This window comes from Cyphomyrmex costatus, unplaced genomic scaffold (assembly GCF_001594065.2).
Source record: "Cyphomyrmex costatus isolate MS0001 unplaced genomic scaffold, Ccosl1.0 scaffold51, whole genome shotgun sequence".
Taxonomy (NCBI): domain Eukaryota; kingdom Metazoa; phylum Arthropoda; class Insecta; order Hymenoptera; family Formicidae; genus Cyphomyrmex; species Cyphomyrmex costatus.
This window is the reverse complement of record NW_017279354.1, coordinates 1,940,154-1,957,365: the sequence shown is the minus strand read 5'-3', so window position 1 is coordinate 1,957,365 and position 17,212 is coordinate 1,940,154. Positions and strand designations below refer to the sequence as shown.

At 35.5% G+C, this 17,212-nt stretch overlaps 2 protein-coding genes across 2 annotated transcripts; one reads left to right on the top strand and one right to left on the bottom strand.

Moving 5' to 3' along the window:
* Positions 1-191: 191 nt before the first annotated feature.
* On the top strand, positions 192-2,923 carry LOC108778775 (WD repeat-containing protein 89). The gene is made up of 7 exons (XM_018546042.1): positions 192-410; positions 1,430-1,656; positions 1,735-2,066; positions 2,142-2,270; positions 2,347-2,441; positions 2,540-2,642; positions 2,713-2,923. The coding sequence occupies exons 1-7, from the start codon at positions 241-243 to the stop codon at positions 2,857-2,859; spliced, it is 1,203 nt and encodes a 400-aa protein (XP_018401544.1). The 5' UTR covers positions 192-240; the 3' UTR covers positions 2,860-2,923.
* A 3,430-nt stretch (positions 2,924-6,353) lies between these two features.
* On the bottom strand, positions 6,354-17,087 carry cyst (rho guanine nucleotide exchange factor 18 cysts). The gene is made up of 16 exons (XM_018546080.1): positions 16,721-17,087; positions 15,481-15,881; positions 15,012-15,161; positions 14,736-14,923; positions 13,750-13,887; positions 13,171-13,246; positions 12,947-13,070; positions 12,659-12,851; positions 10,159-10,215; positions 9,410-9,962; positions 9,097-9,326; positions 8,477-9,006; positions 8,181-8,383; positions 7,878-8,057; positions 6,835-7,538; positions 6,354-6,744 (listed from the first exon to the last, which is right to left on the bottom strand). The coding sequence occupies exons 1-16, from the start codon at positions 17,085-17,087 to the stop codon at positions 6,444-6,446; spliced, it is 4,395 nt and encodes a 1,464-aa protein (XP_018401582.1). The 3' UTR covers positions 6,354-6,443.
* Between the last annotated feature and the right edge of the window lie 125 nt (positions 17,088-17,212).

Genomic DNA, 17,212 nt, shown 5'->3' with positions numbered 1-17,212 from the left:
AAGTAGCGATACCGATAACCAATGGTAAGGACTGTTCTAGGAGAAAAGTGCGATTCTTTATTGGCTTAAAAGAATATACCAATAGCAGCGAGCTGAAGGCAACGAATAAAAAAGTAAAAGAAGTTTGAGGCGCGTGTGCAGCGTTTAAACTTAACCTTAAATTTCGTTTTAGTTGGTTTAAGTGACTAATTTCTGTGTTCTCTATTAATTGAATTAGGTCTAATCTGGAATACGAAGAATATGTCGAAAATAGTTGAGTCTTTGAAAAAATTGAATGTCGAGAACAACACGGAGTTAGTCCGACAAGACAACGACGGAGTCAATAAGAAGGTCGAATTGACGCTGTCATTGGAAGAAAGAGTGTCACTCGATCAGAGCGAGTACATTCTATCCGTCTGTGGAACCCAAAGGCAAATTTTATATTTCTTTATAAGTTTGATTTATATCGTTTTCGTCAAACTTTGTATACATTGTTTTATTTTAAGTACAATGTACATTAGTTAATCACAAAAGTAGACCTTATAGAAAATATTTAATATCAAATCTGTTCAAAATATAACATATGCTTCAAGTATGTTTCTATTATATGCAATCTAAGAAAATTAACTGTATTTATTATATGATCAAAAGTGATCCATTTTTAAAATAAATCTTGTCAACGACACAAAACTAATATATATTCTTTGTTGCATGAAGCATTACTGTATATTTGTTGTTATTTGTTCTAATTATTAATTCTGGTTATTTGATTACAATAAAATAAAGATTTTGTTTAATATAATGTTTTTATGCATGTATGATATTTTCTAAATGTTTTGTGTGCATTTCTGTAAAAATCTAAATTTACATGCTCAATGATATATATTTTCAGTTATTTTTATAACTAATATCCTTGTTTAATAAGCATGTTAAAATCAAAAAAATTTAATTATTATCAGTTTAGTGTATTTATTTGTTACTTTACATTTAATATATAGCATGAAATGGTCTCATTATATGACAAGCTTTCAAAATGCATTTTGTTCAAAATTTATAATTTTTAGAAAGCAAAAAAGAAAGAAACTATACACTTTACAGAAAATATCAATATATCAGTAGAATGTGAAATATTAAACAAAATTGCTAGACAATTGCTAAAAATGTTAAACAAATGCGTTTTGTTTGTTTCTAATTAAAAAACATAATATACTTTGAAATGTCTATATTTTTTCAGCATATAAATTAACAAAAAATTAATTTAAAAAATGATTTTCGAATATTTTATAATAGTTTTTGAGTCTTTTAACATTGAACATTATGTCATTTCTAACTAAAAAATAAAATGTTGGATAAAATGTATTTTGAAAGTTTTCTGTTCATATATATTGTCCAAAGTCACATAAATCAATTTTATTTTGTCATATGAATCATTGTTTGTTTGTATGTATAGTGAGCCAGAATTTAGGATTGGAGCAGCATTGTCAGATCATTCTTGCATAATATATTCTATTGGTGAATCTTTGAATCGAATAATTACACTAGATCATAATCAAGCACCCATCGTGGGAATTAAATTCAATCCTACTTCTAAAAATTTAATATATGTCGCATCTAATGATGGACTAATTACAGCATGTGATTTGCGTGCTAAAGGAAAAATTGTGGCAGAATTTAAAGGTAACTGTCAACTCTAAAAATCATAAACATGAGTTTTTATCAATAAACATTTTAATTACGTCTTAGCTTGTCTTACAGATAATACAGAAAATGGCAAAACAAAACCTTTGGCTAGCTTTGACCTTAGTTGCGATGAAAGACTCATAGCTGGTGGGACAGAGCACACGGGTGGAGATGCGTTTATTCTGTTTTGGGACATAAGGCAAAGTAGTTCAAAAGGAAATAAAAACAGTCTTCTTGGTGGATATTGGGAATCACATATGGATGACATAACTTGTCTGACCTTTCATCCTGTCAAGCAGAATGTTTTGGCATCGGGTAGTACCGATGGTTTAATGAATATATTTGACCTGACACAATCCTCAGAAGATTTGGCTTTAACTTATTCGTTAAATACTGAATCATCAGTGGTAAGATAATCAGTTTAGTTTTGTATAATATATAAGAATATTTTTAATTAAATAGCCCCCCCCCCTTTTTTTTAGGACAGGCTGGGTTGGTTAACTGATGATTCTCTATGGTGCACAACACATACACAAATATTACAGTTATGGGAATGTGAAGGTGCTAGTGCATATGCAACATTTACACGTAGTGATTTAGCCGTGTCACAGGTATGAATGGTTTTCCTATAATCATGTCATTGTTCATCGCTTTTCTTATAAAATAACTAAAGAATTCTATTTATAGAATGATGATCCCGATAATTGTTACTTGGTAAGATTCCATGCCACTGATGCATTTGGACAACCATTCCTATTGACGGGTTCCAGCACAGTTAAAGGGTATTAATTTTCAATGTACAATATAAGTGTAATACATTGTTCAAGACAATAGGATTTTTTTTTAGATTCACAACCATATAACATTTATATTTTTTCAGGGAAAATCTAAGATGCTTAAATATCAAGAAAAATCGTTTGGAAATGTATTACGAAATTGTAGGGAACAAACAAATAGTACGGGACAGCTGGATGCATGAGAAGGTAAATTATAAATTAAGAAACTCAAACTTGGAGAATTATCAATAATCACCTTGTACTCTCGATTTTGTAGAGTGGAAGCTTGGTGACAGTTGGCGAGAAAGGCACTATCAATGTTTGGCGGCAAACAGAATCGTCGATACAGAAAAATTCAAATCATGAGTTATTAACCAAAATTGGAACTAACCGTGACCGGCATCACAGAACTAAACCTTATTAAGATAAGCATTTAGGAAAAAGAATTGTTAATATGGAAAAGTGTTTTATCATAAAGTAATCGTATCGCAGCGAGAGTGGAAAATGAACAAATATAATTGTATATTTCCCTCACATTCTTCTTTATTACAATAACAGTTGTATGTACATTTATAATAAATAGATATTATTTGTTTATGCGATTATTCAACGGCGAGTCATATACTGATTAAAAAAAATGCAGCCACAGGTATCGTGGTATAAATGCTAAGGAATGTAAATCACATGTAACTGCGGATACATTGAATTAATGGACATGGAAGAAAAGAACAAGACAGACCGTAGGAGTCGCACGCGACTTGCAAGGAAACGATTTCCTTGTGTCACAGCAAGATTAAAATTCATGAAACAGACGATTGGTAATCGTCATAGAAAAGATTCGTATCGAGCAATTAGTACTCGTGATAGAGGACAATCAACCAAATAATTCAATAATGATAACAATTGATAGTTTACAGTCTCTGTTTAAAAATCATCAAAATTCAAAGAGACTCCCATTGCCAATCCATGAGCGTATCAATAACCAAACACACGCCCGCTTATTACACAATATGTAATATTACATTAACGATTCAAAAGATGATCGCAGCAGCGAGTATCACAATGATAACAATAGATATATAGTTTTAGAGCGAAACGGTAGTATAGGTACAGAGTAAACGTACAAAAATACTTCCCATGAGCATCGGGGACGTAAAGATTCGCTAAAACGTGGAAAACCGCGTTACTATAACTTCATTTATATATATATATATTTCTATATATATCATCTTTATAGATATATATCCTTTCTCAAACTGCATCGCCACGTGACGTTATACTAGAAAAAAAAAAAAGATACAAAACGCCACGAGATGCGCATAGGCCGTCGCGCTATTCCTCACCTATCGCAGATTTGATTCTTCGCGTGTTATTGGAATATCCGCGGGATTGTGTGCGACTTCATTTATTTATTACAGATATATATCAGTCGATGGAGACAGGAAATTGCAGCATTTCATCGATTGCACTATAACATTATCAATTTGCTGACTTGCTTCATTGCATCATGTCTTCCAGGATATAAACCTACGAGCGCGCTGAGAAGTTGTTTTCTCTAAGAAAGATTAATCCTTTTTAATTTTCTCGAGTCGATACAAAATCTCTCCATTTTTTCACAACTTTTTTTCCAGTTAGTCACGCTGTAAATAGTACATCATCTATACGCGTGTGTATATATATATATATATATATGGTATGTGCAATGAAGTCAAACACTCATCCGCGGAGGACGCTATAACAGCTACAATCGTAAAATATCACCTCGCGAGCTTGTCACACGCTTGGTATTGCAGTAGACAGTAAACAATAGTAGTAGACTTTTAATACAGTCGTTTATGTTCTTTTTTTTTACATTTTTCCCTTTCCCTCATATAACTCGACATACTTACAGAATACTTTTTTAAGATCTATTGTCACCATGATTGATTGAGATGAACTTGTGTAGTATTATTAGATTATATTACTTAAGTTTCCTTAACGAGGTTAATTCATTAGGACATTTCTTCTTTGTCCATTGTGCCTCGATAGTCCCTTTGTCTTTCAATCCGATCATATTGCACGCCAGTCTTTATATACTAACGAATGTACATTATAACTAACCGTTTATCGAATTCAAAAATCCGTAATTTAGAATCATATTAACAATTACATCTCAATACAATATATTACATATAACACGTTTTGTTGAACAATTATCCTTTCCGTTCTCGAATCCGAAAAAATGTTCAATGCATCATCGCATTTTTTTCTAAGGTATGCTAATTATATACTAGTTTCCTGTGCTATTACAGAATAAATCGACAATCCAACGTGCAGTATGACCGTACTAAGATTTAAAATATCCTCATCTTCTCTATATATTCAACACTTAAGAACTTCCTCTTTCGTTGATCATAAATATGATATACAAATAAAATATAGAGTAGGATGAAACTTCGTTACGATTCTCGTGTAACAAACCCTCTCATTTTCGTGTACTGTTTCACGTGGGTTTGCACGAGTTTTCATTTCAATCTTACATAATGCAATAAATAAAATAGATTGTAGACAATAATACGAGAAGAAAGAACAATAATGGCAGTGAATAATCCCGAAACGAAATGACAAATACGAAATCCCTTCGCTACAATTCATTCGTCAGAAAGAAATCGCGAGTGTATTGCATACTACTTACATTCGCGAACAACAGAATCATGCATAAAAAACATTTTGGGAACTGGAATGTCGATTTTGACCAGCGGCTTGGCACATATACTGATAATAAAGACAATAATTTGTAATTGTTAATGATAAGTCCTATCTGTTGCTTTAGCACATATTAAAATACTTCAATAGTTATGATATATGAATAACTACCGCGGATTCGTTCTATCATTCATAACAGAGATTCGTTCGTGCATTCATATAGGCTAGATATGCAACTGCAAGAGATGAGTCGCATTACACATGTACATACACACATAAACACGCACATACATGGATTTCTTTCTCTCTCTCTTCGTGCATGTCCAATTATGCTTATGAAAAAGTATATATATATGTATACACATTCCTGTGTGTGTGTGTGTGTGTGTGTGTGTGTGTGTAACCGTAGTATATGTATTTATCTACCTTGTATTTCAGCAAACAGCAACAGGTTTGTTTAAAAGATTCATCTAAAATCTTGTGTTTCTAAGGTCGTTTCACAACTCACGGTTAACTCTTAATCAAGATTCAATTTATTTCTCATTTCAATTCTAGAATTAGAAAGAGATAAAGAATAAGTTAATCCTTGTTTAAGAGTTAACCATGAGTTGAGAAACTGGGCCTGAAACTGTCAGTCAGCTTGATAACATAACGAGCAAAAATTCAACAAGATCGGCTGATCTACGCTGATACTATTAAGCCGTTAATACTCACTCATTCACTCACTCACTCACTCTCCCCCCCCTCCCCTCCTTACTCTTCAATCACTTCTAATAAAAATTGCATTCTATTCTTAATACATCTTTCTCATCAAGGTAATAGAATTTCGCGAGATTTGGCATAAAAATGATTATTGCCGTCAGTTATAGCAGTTGGAATGTAATAAAGTATTAGTATCTCTTTCGTCTCCTAGCTATACCGAGACTAACTACTCATATTTATTGACGTGTCATTGTGTGGACAAAATGGAGTATCGTATTACGTTACGACCTCGTCGTGAAATAAATAGCTTTGAGTGCATCCTATTGTAAGACGATCAAACTTGTAGTGAGGAAAGATTGAGCGATAGAAGAAAATGTAAAATGGTAGGAGATGAGACATACGAGAGAGTGTATCTGTAAAGCAGCAAATAGATTGATCATCATCGCAAAAGACTTATGCCGAAAATCAGAAAGATTTAACGCGGCTGCGAGACTGTTGGCTGCTCCTCGATTGATTGCGCGGTGATGGAGCCGGTGTTAAGGTTGGTGTAGTCGTGCCGGTGGTGGCGGCACTGGAACGCGATGAACGAGATGAATGTTTGCGACCGAATCGAAAGAATCGTCAGAAAAAGATCACCTCCTCCTCTGGCGGTTGCTGCTGCTGCTGCTGTTGCTGCGATTGCGGCTCCATACTTCGCTGCTGCTGCTGCTGTTGTGCCTGCTGATGTACGAATGGGGTGTCGGGCGGCGAACGAGTAATGCGAAGTGAGCGATTCGATAAATGCGTATGATTTCCGCCAATTCCATGATGCTGACTGTTCCCAAGCTCTGGTGACGAGTAAGCGGATCCTGTGACAATCGCAGGACTACTGCCCGCTCTGGAGTGCCGATCCGGACTATTATTGCTCATAGTGCTACCGCTTCTGTTGGATGAAGATACGACAAAACACAAATTATTTGTCAACTGAAAAATAAACGTTTGCGATATTTAGAGTAGAATGAGCTAGTTCTACCTTGTGTTATTGTTACTCCCACTGGCCAGCTTTAGTGGTAGCTGTTGCTTAACTGGCAAATTACTCTGTACTTTCTGCTGATTCGTCGCGCTAATCAGATTTAGAGGGATTCGTTTTGCTTCGGATTGTGCCTTACTACGTGCGCTTTGCTGTGTTTCAGCGTTTTGCGTTAAGTGAGATAGGTGAATCATTGTCGAGCCAGTCGTAGAACTTCCGACCAGCGTTACGCCCTGTCGCTCCAATGCCTCAAGTCGTCGATACAACTGATCTCGTTGTTGCGTTACATCCCGCTGCTCCGCAGCTAATTGCTCTCTCTGTCGCGCCAATTCAGTTCGTTCCTCTTCTAGCTGAGCCTTCTCCTGTTGAGACGCAACACGAAACGCTGCTTTCTCTCGGCAAAGCTGATCCTGCAAGTTCCGTAGCTCTTCCAATTGACGATTCGGATTCGGTCGGCTATTGGATGATTTGCCCTCTTTACAAGCAGCCAATTGCGCTTGCAGGCTATCAATCGTTGTCATTTGATTACTTATTATACAAAGCAACGTATAAACATGATGAGACAAACGTATCGCAGCCCATTGCTGATCTTTGTTTGTCTCCAATTCTTGACCGCCTTTCTCATCGGGATTTTCTTTGGGTAGTTCACACAGTTTCGGAACGGGAATTACGGTATGCATCGTGTTCGAGTCACGCGGATATCTTTCCTAAAAATCAAATATTTTATATGATTAACGAGAAACAAAAGCCTTTAACGGTCTAGCTGGACCTTAGATGCTTGTATAATTCCGTATGAATTAATATAATACGTATATAATTTCTTAAACTACACACCGAACAATTTTACTGCAGTAGTTTAGTAGAGTTTACGTTTTAAGACCGAAAAATTGTCTAGCTACATATATATATAAATTCACACGGAATTATACAAGCACCAGCTAAAAGGCTTTGTTTTTTATTGGTTGTGTTTTCACATACATATACAGTCCTATAAGATTTAATATTTTATACGGTTATTTGACATTTACTTATTTGTTTACACGTACTTTATTATGATCAAAACCGGCGAATGTTTCGGCTCTTCGAGGAACGCAAAGAGCTGGCGGAATGTAAGCTTCACTGTGACGTTCGCCGGCGGAGCTTAAGCTTCGTGATAGAGTAGCGCCGCCCGCGCTAAACGACAACGAACTAGCAAGACGTGTTGCTTCTTGCACAGCCACAACCACCTGTATCAAATACAAAATTTACGATTAATCCGCGTTGATTTATAAATTAAAAATCCAATAATTTAATTTATAGATATTATTTTTTGATTGGATATGAGATAATATTAATTGGATAATACTAACTTCTTGCCACAATTGAGTGGTATCAGTTCCTTCATTGTGCACCAGCCGTGTATAATCGGCACCTTCTTTCTCATGCTTCTCAATTCTTTCGTTATCGCTTTCATTACCGCTCCAAACATTCGCCGCTTGTAAGAGCCGCATTTGCAAATTCATCTTCTCTTCAAATAGTAGCGCTTGCTCTGCATCTTTCTTTCGCAATTCGCCTGATACAACACAATTGTTTATTTGAATATATTAAAAAAAGTAAAACGGTATTACGAGTTATGCAAATGTTGAAAAGAACTAAAAGAACATACCGACGATTCGAAGTATATGTGATTCTTTAATCTTGGCAATACGCTGCTTCTCTTCACTGGAGACTAGCGAAATCGAGGAGGAACGAGTGTCTCGCAATTCATTACTATTTTCAGTCAGTGTGTCGGTTTCGTTTTCGGAATCTTGTGGGCAAGCTTCAACCGCCGACCGAATAGCCTGTATCCATAATTGTTTGTCCTTTGGCTTCTGAATTTTTAGTTCGAACATTTCTGGTTCGGCTGGGTTACTGCTTATTAGATAAATGCTAGATTCTTGACGAGCCTTCTCACGAACCAGCAGTTTTTGCAGCGATACTATACCCGCTTTATTGTCAGGCACGAAGAACGCGTATTTCTGATCTCTCTCAGCCAAGAAAAACAGTATGTCTGAGAGAACGACCACTACAATGGCAGTCATTTTGCCACGACCTTGCATTAAGTATGCAGTGCCCTCGAACTTCAGAATTCTATTAATTATATCCGACTTTTTGAATTTAGCACCACGATACGTCGCGAATGACTTCGCGTCAATCCTATAAAAAATGTTGATATTTATAACTTGAAAAAAAAAATAACCACGCGAAGAAGTAAGAATAATCAAAAGGGAAAAAATGGAAACTTACTTATTGTATATTTCTAATTTTCTATCTTCTCGCTCTTTGTCGGCTACACAAGCATCTACATCAGCTAAAATCTCTTTAACAAGGACTAATGCTTTACGTAAGTCTTCACTTTCTTCTTGTGCAATGCCGGTTTTAATAAGCGGCTCGATCAGCAACGGATACTTCGTCAAACGTTGAGTAACAAAAAGTATACATTCCGGTATGCCTTTCTTTTTCAACAAAGGATTCGTCTAAATAAATTATTTCATTTTAATGATTCGTACCACTCTAATCTACATCAGTTATTTGCTTGTTATTCATTATGAAAACTTACCTGACAGTGGCGAACAAAACGGGCAAAGCGAGGATCGTTACGCAAGTAATATTTGTACACTTCGACGGCGTCCCGATGACGACTACAAAATTCCCCATACGCACTCTTCATACGTTGCGCGTTGTCGTTGGAAAATTGCTCAACTAAAATGTCGGCGATCGTACAAACTACAGGGTTAGCATTCTGCCGTTTCCGCAGCAATCGCAAAAATCGCAGATGGATATCGATCAGATCTCGTAGTCGGGGAAACATGCGCTTGAGATCCGGCTGGCCCAGACGAAAGTGGCGTCGCAACCCCTCCGCGAAAATCTTCTCCATGGCGAGCAACACCAAACAATGGTGTTTTTCCGTGAGCACAAATTCGTATATATGTTCCTGCCTCTTTACCTCGCGGTCGCAATGATCGACGAGACGTAACGCGATATTACGTCCGATCGCGGAGCTCCAAGAATCAGGCTCCTCCTTTCCCAACGTCAGCTCAGGATCTAGTTCCTCGAGATCTGCCACCGTGAATTGATGAGCATCGTCTCCAAAGTCAAATTCTTCCCATCCGCTGAAATAAACAAAGTCTTTTATCTTAGTTTTTTTTTAGTTTTTTATTGTTCATTATGCGACGTTACGGTACATAGTAGTTTTTTGTTGTTCATTATATGACATTATGGTACATAGTATGACTACCTTAATTAAAATTTGCAGATTCACTTTATTATAATATCTAAGAAAAAGAAAAAAAAAATATATTTACAAACCTCAGAAGATCACGATGTTGTCCGCTCTCGGCATCTTTTTCTTCGTTTATCGTTTGACTGAAAGAAAGATATAGCTTTGTTTCATAAAGCACAATTTATAATAAAGAAAAATTTTATTCTTCCTTAAACAAGGCACACAATGTTAAAGGTTGAACTCCAGCTTGAAAGACTCTTGAAATTAATGTATTGAGATGCCGGCCTTTTAAAAAGACTGTAAATTATGTTTTAAAATATTAAAAAATTTTAATATTTGTTTCAGCATTTTTTCTATACAAACCTCTCTCTCTCTCTTTTGCTCTCTCTTTTGCAGACGATATTTGATATCTTCGTTTAAGCATACATGTATAAATTTTCATTAAATAATCAATGTATATCCAATATATTATTAAACTACTATGTTATTATACTAATTAATGTCGTTCGTTGCAATGCATAGCCAATAAAACTAGCGGTTTAATTGTAAGATAAATTCAGGAAGATAAAAAGTATTTGATATTAATATATAACAAAAAGCCATTCGCAGATGAGCAATAATCTGCAAGAGCCGGAAACTCCGAGTTCAGGTCGGGTGGTACATACGTCATAGATGTAACCACTTGTTTTCTCTCCGCTCCTATTGTGTCCTACAATTTACTTAAACTTTTCCAGCGATCGAGAACACGGATCACATATATAAAGTATTACGAGAGCCTCGAAGAACAGCACCCGTTTTAGATTTTTATTAAATTTTAATCCCGACCCGACTCAAAACTTTATAAATTATTACGAGAACATACTGTCTATAGTGAGAATTCGAATACGAAATCTCGTGACACACTGAGAAATGTGGAAACAACGAGAGAAAGAAACGTGACAAACTATCGTTGAAAGGGCGAGGTGTAAAGTAGAAAGGAGAGATAGAAACTGGTAACATGTCATGAACATGTATCTACTGTGATAATAATGTTCGATGTGTAATTACTTATGGAGAAATTATCTTACAGATAAATGCTCGCGAACTTATGCGCTTTAATTTAGGCGAAGATTACAGTGAGAAAGGTAACACAAAACATTATTGAATGGGCACAAATCATAGAAGCAAGCACAAGATCAGAAGCATAGGCAGGGCAAGATGATGTCTCTTCCAGGTATATAAGACAAGACGGCAGAAGTCGATTGCCGTTGCTGGACAAACAATATGTATGTACGTGTATGTGTGTATACGTGTGTAGTGTGCGAGAAAAAAATCGAGAAACGAGAAACGCGCGTCTTCCTAGACGCGTTGTAAAGCTGGATCCAGATTAAGCAAAAGATCGCGAACAAAGGTGAATAAACAACTTGCTTCAATAAGTGTGAATGATACATGAAAACTAGTTGTTGATTCGTATTTGTTTACACTCATATACTTGATCCAAATTCAGCTTGAAATACACGAACAGAAACGAACGCTTTCGACAGAATACAGGAGGAACACATCAGATATCAGAGACTTACTTGACTCCAAGTTTAGTGGCGACTCGCCGCCAAGGGCTGTAGCTTGACACGGTTTTCTTGTGGCTGTTAATTTCCCTTTAATCGTCGTACAATCGATCGGTTTGCACGTGGTTGCACGAGAGGGAATGCACGGGAGAAGGAAAAAGCATATACTGCATTAGGGCAATTTCATTTCGCCTATTAGACCGTTTTTTCTTCATTTCCATTTTTCTTGCTAATTATTTTGTTTACGCTTTTTAATTTTACACGTCAATACCTATCTTTAACAAATCGTTCCCACACGCAAGAATTCTGTTCACTAATAAATATACAGATTTGTCCTTTTTTTTTAAAAAAAAAAAATGTAATGTAATATAATTAAAATTTAGAATCGAATGACTCTTGGAGTTACGTTAATGAGTTTGATAACTTTTTGTTATCACGCAATTATCGACAGTATCAGCCGCTAGTATTATCTTTGTAGCTTGTGTATGTAATAATAGCAAACCGAAAGCTAGCTGAGGTAGTCTGAGTATAGTATATTCTGTATAAAGTAATACGCATAATATATATAAAAAACAATATTATATCAAGATGTAGCGACGCGATGCTGAACTCGCTAAAGCTTGCCGTACTATTGATGTTGCTAAACTGCGAAATTAACCAGAAATAATAAGCTTCTGAGCCAGCCAAAGCCTCGAAGTAGATGCATAATTTTTGTTTAGTTTAAGATCTTTCCCATCTCGCTTTATACTATTTATATATGTATATTAGATATAAATTTTTTGCTTGATAAATTATCGAATCTTCTTTCTTATCTAAATATCAAGATATGAAGTGTGAGTAAATTTTAATCTATTAGTAACTGCCAATTAAATTAAACAGTGATTTGAGTTATTCATTAATCATTTCGTATAACCACAAGAAGTTCGTTATAAACTCCGAGTTTCAGCCCAGCCATGCTATTTGCGTGCGAATCTTGAACCACAGATACGCAGATCCAATGCAAAAAAAAAGTATAATTTTTGTCTCGGTTTAAGTTTATTACCTTCCGCTCCCGGATGAAGCTGGTGGTGGTAGCGACGTCGTGGAACCCCGTTTGTTAACGCTGCTGTTACTCGAGATGGAAACGTTGGATAAAGACTTTGTTGCAAATTTGCCAGAGTGATGCTTAGATTTGATGCACTCCAACACTACTTGTTCCTTACATCCCTGACTTTGATGAACCGACGTTCCGCAATCTGATTTTATAAAAATTAAGTAAAATGTAATTAAAAAAAAATTAATTATAACATTTACGGCAATCGTAAATTATTTAATATAATAGTTTTCTTACTGTCGCAATGAAGGAGCGGTTTATTCGTCGAATGTTTCATACAAACATCACATAAGCTTCCCTGAGTTCCTACCGCCATCGTTACCCACAGATGCTGTTGACTAGTCTTCTTTCCGCTTTTATCCTGAAATAAGATTTCAATATGATTAATCGGGATCGTTCTTTATCAGATAATATCAGATAATCTTTATCAAATAATCTTTTTTTTTAGATTATCAATTTACCTTCTTTTTACGGAAGAAAATAGAACCGCGCTTTCTTCTTGTCTTTTCGGAATGATGATCATCATATGCAGTACTACTGAAAAATTAATATATATACCAACGTTGTTCGATTTAAAGTCAGAAATAGATATTTCAAATTGCATTTTGTAGATGATTAGCAGTGCAACTATAGAAGCGTTTCTATTTGTTCGTAGCTTATTGCGAGATAAAAGTGTACACGTAATTTCTGTAAATGTGTGCAAAGCTACGTATTTTAATATGTGTTGCATGCACAATCACGTGACATAGTAATTTTCATTGTGATAGATTTTGATAATTTTTGTTAAGTCTTAAGTGACATTAAACTGCCTATTTTTTTAATTAATATCCAAAGAAAAATGAATTATTTCAAATAAATAAGTGCATGTAACTCCAACTTTGGTTTGCAGTTGTAATGTAACTACAGACTATTTTTGATTGTAAAATCAAATCGATTGGTAAACCGGTACAAACCATTCCCATCAGAGACGTTAAAAGATTTTCAAAGTATCATAAATAATTCGATTAAGTATGAAGAACTTGAGTCATCGAAGTACTCACTCGGTCAAAAGCTCGTCAAGGGATATCTGGACATTCGGAGTTTCGTCTCTGCCTTCATGGTATTCGTGGCTGTGTGATGTATGAAGATCTTCGGTTTCTGTCTCACTCCCACTACCTTTTTCGTTTCTTTCATGACGGCTGTTTCATGCAGGATTGTAGCAAATTTTCAAGTACAAACACAAACTAAGCAACTATTGTGTATAATAAATAATTATAGTTCAGATATTCTCAGATAATCCGATGCACATTCATAATATTTGAAATTACAAACTGCTCGCGCGTTTAGAAAAATAGTTACATAATTGATAAAATGTATATAAAACTAAACTTTTAAATCAATAGCAGATATGCACTGTTATTACACTACTTTTATCTCATATAAAATAAAAGACACAAGATATTAATTGTACTTGTCACCAATAACTACTCGTAATAATATAAACCGCGATATTCTTTAGACAAAATATGTATCAAATTATATGAATGGCTATTATAACATTATATTCTAATATGACTTTTTCTTTCTACATTTTACATGTGTGACTTGCAATACAATAATACGCGAACAGTCATAAATTAAAAGATCTATCTAATATAGAATATTTCAGGCATTTATAAATATAAATATCTCTGAGTTTTATTCTACTACTTATAAGTATTCATGCATGAGTACGTCTGCGTCTGCATTTTCAAAATAAGTTTCTACTTGTGCGAAAGATTGAAAAATCGATAAAATATAAATATGTACGCGTAAAAGTGTACATGCATGGGTGTTTACGCACACATGGATGTACTCGGCATAAAATATAAATGTGCATAGCTTTTTGTGTGCTAATTAATAACAAGATCTCAAGCTAGATAACGATTATTCGAAAGTGACGTTTCTTTATAAAAAAGATATTAGAAAATAATATAATAGGTATCTATTTCCTTATTATCGTTGATCTAGCTGTGTGATCTTCATTCATAACTCGTGATAAACTTACGCTGCAAGTGAAGGCGTTGTCCGAGTTCCGGCTTCAGTTAAATGCGCGTGAACCTGCGGTGTAACAATCGAGGGCGTCGATATAGATTTCTGAAGAGGTAAACGCGAACCAGTCAGTCCTGGCATTAAACTGCTACTTTCTGCTAATCTCTGACTACCCCTTTTTGTGACTATCTTCTGATATTCATTCTGCCAAAGAAAAATTTACTATGTAGTACTTTGTCCCCGTGTGCATGTCAAAAAAAGAAATCATCTTTCGAACAATCTCGAAAATTACCTGTACAAGATCAGCTTCGTTCAATGAGTGCGTGCTCGTTTGCGACCTGCATGCTCGATTGCTTACGCCTACAGGTCCGGTACATGATTTTCCATCTAATTCTATCTCGTTTTCGCTGTCTAGGCTACTTAAACTAATGCTGCGTTGTCGCTGAAATGAGTAAACGAGTACGTCGTGATTGCGTGTTGAGTGGCATTTAGCGATGGTTTCGACAAGAAACGCAATGCGCAAGACAATAAAGCAACCAACACCATGCTACCATCATAAAGCGAATAAAAGTGTGATTATAATTGAGTATTTAAGACCGATATAATTTTAACGAATTCAGATTTCGATATTACAGACACAAGAGATAATTTCTACATTCTTAATACATAATGGGAATACAACAATTTTGCGTAGCATCAAAATATGAATTCACCAAAATTGAATCGCGCCTTGGTTTTAACAAGTAACAGACAATATTAACCATATTTTGGGCCTGCAGATGATTTTGTCCAGAGGAATATCGGCGACGACCGTGTCGGTTCTCCTCCAGATCCCCCAGATCTCCAGTCCAGCTGCGTCTTCGATCTATACCTTGCGCCTGTTGCGAGCGGGCATGACCACCCGTTAAGGGGAAATGAGTTGGGGAACTGTTTGTGGAACAATTACCAAGGACAAGGTCCGGATCAGAACCAGTGTCATGATGATTACCGGATCGAGATGCGAGTTCGGCTGAAGTCAGCGGACACAGGGATGGACAGGAGGAGGTTAATCTTTGTGGAGCGTTGTTGGAGGCGCGAATATGATATCCCAAAGTGCCTAATGTCAAGTCTCGCATACGCTGAATGCAGTCGTGGATTTCGTGCAGTTGCTGTAAATTCTCCTCTGTAAGAAGAACATTTAAAGAATTGAACATTTATTAAATTTTTTTATTTCTTCTTTTATGGACAATAAATAATAATACGGGCAATAGAAGTTAGCGTGGGAGATAATGCATAAATCAACAATGTCGATTTAAATAAATTAGTGTAATGTCACATAAATTGTTACATTTCGGCTCTAGATTCCAGCCATCTTCAGCAGAAAGTAAAGTCTATTTAAAAAATTAATAAAGAATCAAAATATAATCGCATTATTACATAGTCAAAAATTAAAAATAAACATTAAAATTTGAAACATGTAAAAAGAATCATAATCAAAAATCGCGGACAACGATAACAATCTAATTTGATGATACTAATGCGACTATATTTTGATCCTTTATTAATTTTTTAAACAAATTGATTTTACTTTCTGCTAAAAATAGCTTAAATCTAAAGCCAAAACATTCAGTTTATATGCCATTACATTAATTTATTTAAACCGACATTGTTGTTAATTTGCGCACTATCTCCTGCACTGACTCCTATTGCCTATTATTATTATTTATTGTTTGTATTTTAACTAACAGTATTCGTTTTTGTTAACAGTTTGTATTTTAATTAACAGGAATCCTTTTATTATTTTATTATTTTGTTTGGTCTACTCTCATATTTTAACTTACATAATTTTGACATTCTTTTTTTATTTTATAAAAATAAATACGTCTCGATATTTATATTTATTCTCCTACATAAATTTAAATATTGTGTAAATATCATCATGCGTGCAAAAATAAAGTAAGAACTGTATATAAAAGTTGATATCTCCAAATTCAATTACGTGAAATAAAAGCCAACCGTTACCTAGGACCGGATAATTCTTGGCCACACCGGGCGAATGTGGCGTGACGCTAATGATGGGCACCAGAGGATTAGGCTGGGCTTGTATTATATTAGTGCCGAGTGCGAGTAAGGGATGTTGCTGCTGCTGTTGCTGGTGGTGCTGTTGTTCATCGCCGCCCTCAGACATGGTGATCGGCGCTTTATCGGTATTGTCTTTGGTGCTGTAGCCGGTCTCCGTAATTATACCACCGTGTAAACTCAGGCCGCGTAAATCCCCATTAATGATAGGCAGCACGCGATCGCAGTCGGAGTGCGATGAGCCAAGGTAATCGGTTATTACATCTTCCTCGCTGTCCTCGCCACTGTTCGGACACTCGTCTGCCAACATATTACACAATCGTCGCATCTGTATTGTAATAATTATTGACTAATCATTATCACCGCTTTATTCTCATACAGCACAGACTCCAAGAAACGCTCTAAAGATGCCCAAAGGACGTCCTTATGTCCTCT

What these genes read in the sequence shown, in the direction of transcription:
- LOC108778775 (XM_018546042.1), top strand. Translation starts at nt 241, where the DNA reads ATGTCGAAAATAGTTGAGTCTTTGAAAAAATTGAATGTCGAGAACAAC. An exon ending in TAAATACTGAATCATCAGTG is followed by an intron (nt 2,067 to 2,141) that starts GTAAGATAATCA and finishes CCTTTTTTTTAG; the next exon opens with GACAGGCTGGGTTGGTTAAC. An exon ending in ACAGCTGGATGCATGAGAAG is followed by an intron (nt 2,643 to 2,712) that starts GTAAATTATAAA and finishes TCGATTTTGTAG; the next exon opens with AGTGGAAGCTTGGTGACAGT.
- cyst (XM_018546080.1), bottom strand. Translation starts at nt 17,087, where the DNA reads ATGTTGGCAGACGAGTGTCCGAACAGTGGCGAGGACAGCGAGGAAGAT. An exon ending in CTTGACGAGCTTTTGACCGA is followed by an intron (nt 13,247 to 13,749) that starts GTGAGTACTTCG and finishes TTAATTTTTCAG; the next exon opens with TAGTACTGCATATGATGATC. An exon ending in GGGAGTAACAATAACACAAG is followed by an intron (nt 6,745 to 6,834) that starts GTAGAACTAGCT and finishes TTCATCCAACAG; the next exon opens with AAGCGGTAGCACTATGAGCA.